The sequence below is a fragment of the Procambarus clarkii genome, chromosome 6, assembly GCF_040958095.1.
Source record: "Procambarus clarkii isolate CNS0578487 chromosome 6, FALCON_Pclarkii_2.0, whole genome shotgun sequence".
In the NCBI taxonomy this organism is placed as follows: domain Eukaryota; kingdom Metazoa; phylum Arthropoda; class Malacostraca; order Decapoda; family Cambaridae; genus Procambarus; species Procambarus clarkii.
In genome coordinates this window covers 17,584,854-17,591,177 of record NC_091155.1, presented here as the reverse complement: position 1 = coordinate 17,591,177, position 6,324 = coordinate 17,584,854, and the positions used below count along the sequence as shown (strand labels likewise).

General features: G+C 43.9%; 1 protein-coding gene across 1 annotated transcript; it reads left to right on the top strand.

Annotated features, from left to right (window-relative positions):
- The first annotated feature begins 3,977 nt into the window (after positions 1-3,977).
- Positions 3,978-4,849, top strand: LOC138355454 (gametocyte surface protein P230-like). The gene is made up of 2 exons (XM_069310454.1): positions 3,978-4,008; positions 4,245-4,849. The coding sequence occupies exons 1-2, from the start codon at positions 3,978-3,980 to the stop codon at positions 4,847-4,849; spliced, it is 636 nt and encodes a 211-aa protein (XP_069166555.1).
- Positions 4,850-6,324: the final 1,475 nt, after the last annotated feature.

Below are 6,324 nucleotides of genomic sequence, written 5' to 3'. Positions count from 1 at the left end.
TGATGTTTGTCCGGATGTTCGGCCTTGGTTCGTATCCTGGCCAGGGAGGATTGCCTGGGCGCCAATCCTTAACTGTACGTTTCTGTTCACCCAGCAGTGCATGGGTACCTGGGGCCAGATTCACGAGAGAACTTACACAAGCACTTACGAACCTGTACATCTTTTCTTAATCTTTGGCGGCCTTGTTTCCAATTATTAAACAGTTAATGAGCTCCGAAGCACCAGGTGGCTGTTTATAACAATAACAACAGTTGATTGGCAAGTTTTCATGCTTGTAAACTGTTTAATAAGTGTAACTAAAGCCGTCAAAAATTGACGAAAGATGTACACATTCGTAAGTGCTTGCGTAAGTGCTTTCGTGAATCTGGCCCCTGATTGTTAAACGATTTAGCGGGGGTCGTACTCCGGGGAAAATTAGGATTGAGGACCTGCTCGATACGTTATGTGTGCTAGTGGCTTTACAATAATGTAAGAACTCTTGTATATATAAAGAAAGTAAATGTGGTCGAGCATCGTCGGTCTCTACCCAACATCTCCACAATCCTTAGGTTTGCTCAAGGTTCACTATTTACATGATAATGTAATACTAAATAGAACAAAAAGTAATGTGCGTTTTCCAAAAGGGTTCACCTTCCAAAATGATGCAGAACGTAATCGTCATGATTCCATGGTTTCTCATTGTCGGGTACAAGAGGTTCGTTAGGTTCATTAAAGTTCCCCTTAGGACTAGGCCAGAACCAGAACCAGGCCAACCACTGTCTCTTCTCAGGAATAGCGAATAATGCTGCTAACAGCAACCTTATTGTTATGGTATTGACACCATCGTCGGTGTGTGGAGTGGATATTCCAGTGCAATCTATGGGTCGCCACTCCAACTCCCTTAGTATTGGGCTCCATGTAGGCAACGCCATCTGTTGGTGGGTGGCGTATCAATACCAGCGCCATCTAGGTTGTAGCTACGAGCATAATAACAACTCCCCGGTGAAAGAGTGTTACCTCATGGTTTCCCCAGTGTACCGTCCATTTAATTAAGGACGTTTTTTATGTCCACAGAGGTGACATGTGGAGGCGGTTGTACTGAGGAAGGCAGTTTACCATGGGCTGTCCACGAACCCTTAGCTTGGTCCTGCAAAGAAGACTAAGTATCCGCTGTCGATCTAAGCAGTGTGTTAGCTGCTAGTATACACAGTGTTGGTAAAGATCGGCGTACCCGGGATTGGCTATTAAGGGTTACGGAAGATGGTGATGTGCCTATCGTGAAGTGCTGCTAGCAAGCTGCTAGAGGCTTCTGCTAGGGGGTTAGCTTCCCCGGTATAAGTTTGGGACCCATGTCAGCGTGTTGCTGATGCCCTCTGCCAGTGAGTAGCTGGTGAGCGAAGGTGAGGTGTAGGCACATCGTGATACTGTATGGGTGGACTGGCCCACGTGGAAGGTGAGCTCGCCAGTACGATTGGACAAAGACTGTGGAATCACTAGAGTTGATGAACACTGCTAAAGTATTTGTGTCCTGTGTGAAAGACACGCTATTGTGCATATATACTTCAATATACAGTGGTGACGGGAATTGAGTATCGCTTACCCCCCCCCCCCCCCCCGCCCCCCACCACCTTTATTTATGTATTGCACTACTGCTTTATATAGCCAACTTTTTGAAAACCTACAACTGACTTGGGATCGGATACACTAAAAGAGGTTATAACATCAAGAACCCGGTTACTGGTCCTAAGTGGCCGTAACACGTATCCTTTCAGTCGGTTCCATCAGCTACAACTACTAACTACTCAAACCATCACCACAACAGCTCACACATTCCAAACTGCACGAATAATAATGGCAAATTGTTATGTTGTAGATGATTAAGCAAGTTAGCAATCGTGACACAGTGGGACTGTTGACTTCATAACATATTAGAAGTTTGATCAGAGTAACAGAATCAAAATTTGTTTCGTCCATATTTCCTGACCGACAGTCGCAGGCTCAGACCCACGTACACGGACAGCTGCAGCTTCCACACCACGTACACGGACAGCTGCAGCTTCCACACCACGTACACGGACAGCTGCAGCTTCCACACCACGTACACGGACAGCTGCAGCTTCCACACCACTACGTTCAATAGTTAATGACCCCATCAGTAGTTAATGACGCCGCGAGACATTTTCAAAGACTCTAAATGTCAACAAAACAAGTATTGCGGTGGATCCTAGAGACGTTCTTTATTGTATACGTAACTTTAGACATAAAATATTTAGTGAGAGAATAAAGCTGAAAAAATACTTTATATTGGTACATAAATTACATAAAAATGCTTGGACTGGTACAGCGATAATCTCCCTTCTTGCAAGTCGGCGTTCGATCCCCGATAGTCTTAAGTGATTGGGCACCTTGCAGGCCATCCTTCCATCCACCTATCACAGCTCCTAGCCTGTCATAAAGTGCTATATGATACATAGATATCATGTGATATCAATCCCAAGTGCGATAAGAGTCATCCTGGATTAGCGCTTTCTTCTCAGTTTCCATTCTTCCGTGACGAGGCACCAGTTACAGCTGCTGTGGGAGAAGAGCCTCCCAGGTGACCACAGTAGTCACGGCTGCTGTGGGAGAAGAGCCTCCCAGGTGACCACAGTAGTCACGGCTGCTGTGGGAGAAGTCTCTCGGGTGACCTCAATAGGTCACCATTGTATTGTACCTCTTCCATTCCCCCCCCCCCCCCTCTCTCTCTCTTTCTCTCTCTTTCTCTCTCTTTCCCCAGAAGACTGAAATCTTCCAAAATCTAAATATAATTTCCCAATCTCGGTCGGTTACTGCACTGTGGTTCATTACAAATTACATAAGAATGTATTGGGCGCACATGCCGACTGCATGACTGAACATCACACTTTCATCGATTAATAACAGTGAGAATATAATGATCCATTTTCATAATTGCAATACAAGTTAGATAAATGATCACATATGGGAAATTATAATTATTTCATCTTGCTTCTAGTGAAGATATTGTTAGTCATATTGATAAGTATGGTGATCTTTTTATAGTTCATCGCTGAAAATAATAATCACTTCCATTTATAAGTCTTTCAGCTGGAAGCATTTGTGTGTTTTCTGTGTTGAAATTGAAATAAGTTTATTGAGGTAAAATACACAGAGGGATGAGGTAGCTCAAGCTATTCTCACAACGTTCAGTACAACGTGTTAATACATACATAGACACACATCACAAACAATAAACATATTACCAAACATTCTGTGTTCACCTCACTTTACAGTCCAGTGTCAGACAGGCCGGGATGTTTTGCAGCTTGACAGCCTCAAGCTTTCACTCTCCAGCACCATCCTTGTCACTCCGCGGAGAAATTGTCTTCAGTTCACACTCGCTGACTTCTCTTGACTTTCTCGCATACAAAAAAAAAATATATATAAATTTGGAGTGTATTTGCCCGTGTGAGAGCTCTTTCCTTGCAAGGTTGCGCTTCAGCTCGGCCCAGCCAGGATGAAAATATTCATGTCATTATTTGTCGAGAAGGTTAATTTTAAAGGGAGGGATGCGGATCTTGAGTTGTAACTCGGTGAAATTATCTTCTCTTGAAAACGTGATGATTTCTAAATTAAGAACCATGTGAGAAGTTGTTATACACTGTGGACAAAATCTAAAGGAACTGTGATACAATGCAGCCGACTATAGCATCAGAAAAATTAAAATTGCAGCGTGATACGTGGGATAAAATGTTTTGCTAATTAGCAATATACAAGGATGATCACATTTTACTGTGTGTGTGTGTGTGTCTGTGTGTGTGTGTGACCTCACTTTGTGGCTGCAGGAGGTTGAGCTTCTGATCCTGAAAACCGCCTCTCAACTCCTTGGGGTTTTATCGTATCTAATTTGCATATGGAATTTTCCTTCACTATTTGACTCCCTTGTTCATTTTCCTTCACAAACTGACAATAAAAGTTTCCCCACAAGTCGGGTAATTTCCATGAGTACTTTTAAGGCTGTGAGCGCGGCCGGTTTGTGATCCCTTATATACATGTGTGGTTCAGTTCACTTATTTGGCGAGGTTCAGTTCTCTTGTTTTGTGAGATTCATTTTCCCTATTGTGAGGTTCAGCTCTCTGGAAATTTGAGATTCAGTTCTCTTACAAAGAGGTGAGGTTATGTTCCTTTACTTCTCCCCAATACAGCATTCGTCTCATCTCATTCTTCAGCCTCATAACAGTTCCGATTTTTTCCTCACCTTGGTTAAGTGCTTGATGAGGTGGGGCTGGACGTGCTTGATGAGGTGGGGCTGGACGTGCTTGATGAGGTGGGGCTGGACGTGTTTGATGAGGTGGGGCTGGACGTGCTTGATGAGGTGGGGCTGGACGTGCTTGATGAGGTGGGGCTGGACGTGCTTGATGAGGTGGGGCTGGACGTGCTTGATGAGGTGGGGCTGGACGTGCTTGATGAGGTGGGGCTGGACGTGTTTGATGAGGTGGGGCTGCACGTGTTTGATGAGGTGGGGCTGGACGTGCTTGATGAGGTGGGGCTGGACGTGCTTGATGAGGTGGGGCTGGACGTGTTTGATGAGGTGGGGCTGCACGTGTTTGATGAGGTGGGGCTGGACGTGCTTGATGAGGTGGGGCTGGACGTGCTTGATGAGGTGGGGCTGCACGTGTTTGATGAGGTGGGGCTGGACGTGCTTGATGAGGTGGGGCTGGATGTGTTTGATGAGGTGGGGCTGCACTTGTTTGACGAGGTGGGGCTGCACGTGTTTGATGAGGTGGGGCTGCACGTGTTTGATGAGGTGGGGCTGGACGTGTTTCATAAGATGAAGCTCAGGTGCTTGAAAAGTGAAAGTCAGGTGCTTTAAGGAGGTGGGACTCCATGCAGGCGTTGAAGACGCTACAGCTGCTCAACGTCAACAAATGTTGTTTATGCTCAACCTTCAACATATGTTGTTTAGCGTTCCTTTATCCCATGACTAGGGTCTTGTGCGCCCCGGGAAAGCACTAGTGTGTGTAATGTTTCTCCATCAAGTCTTTTTTTCTATATAGTCTTCCCTTCCACACAGTATCTGGCCTCCCTCTCCCGTTTCTTAAAACCGCTTGTCACTCCATGTTGGAGGTTATTCAAAGGCATCTCGCGGTTTCTTGGAGTCCGCTGGGAGGTTGTTGTCACTGCCGACTCATCTCCTAGTGCGGTTATTTGCCTATTATTTCTTGGTGTACATCATCTGTTGAATTAGTTGTCACGCAGAAATTGTGTTTTGTGGAAAAGTGTCAAACAAAATTGGCTGCTGAATAATTAGTTTTTTTTTTCAACTTTGTTCTGTCTAAACAATGTTACGAGCGGATATTTTCATCATTTCATGTTTCTACATGATAGTTCTTGTTTTCATTTCAATTCCCATGCATAATATTATGCAGCTAGAAGACGAAGGTATTTGTATTTAACTTTCCTTATAGCAATTCTTTATTGGCTGGCTTCAGCTGTCTTGTAACTTTTATATGTATAGTATCTTTCAGTATAATTTCTTAAAGTGGTGAACATAGATTTTTTCCTCTCGGCATCTATAGAGAAAAGCTTTCTACTTTCACGATTTTCTACCCTCATATCTCGAGGCTTCTTTACCTCAAAGACAGTGATCTGAACATTCTCTCTTTATGGTCACTCCATCAGCCCTTGTGTCAGTTGCAGGAGCAACCCCTCGGACAAGTTAATGTACACTCTAATCTTCCTTTGACTTCAAACACACTTCTTTATCAGTGTGAAGTTCTGCACTATCTATCTAGCGTCATCTGTTCCCTTGCCGTACCACTCACCCGAATACCTCTACCCAGAGGTATTCGTTCCTTGTACTCCTTTGCCTCGTGTGAGTATGCACACGTCTACAGCATGAGTATGCCTTATGCTTTATGCCTTATGCAACATGAATATGGCTTGCATACTCATGATTAATATGAGAGCAGAGTTAAAATTACTTAACATAAGTGGGAGAATTTTGTCCATTAGCATAGTTTTCGGCGTGAAGGCATTGAGTAGATCTCTGCAGCACATGAAGTTTCAAGCTAAACTTTCTAATATGCTACACTCACCTGAGGTCTATAGAAGAAGAGCCAAATCTGATTATGCATTTTGGTTCTTCAAGGTAGCCAACTCCATCAAAATATTAAATATGTACCCAACTCAATTGATGTACTAATTACTTCATGGGATAACTGGGATCTATAAGTTGATTTGTAAATACACCCCCAGAAAGATAGTGTAACACTCTACATTATTAAAGCTGAAAAGCATCACTGAGAGTGTTCAGGATATGGGTAACGATATGTATCAGTGCTATAC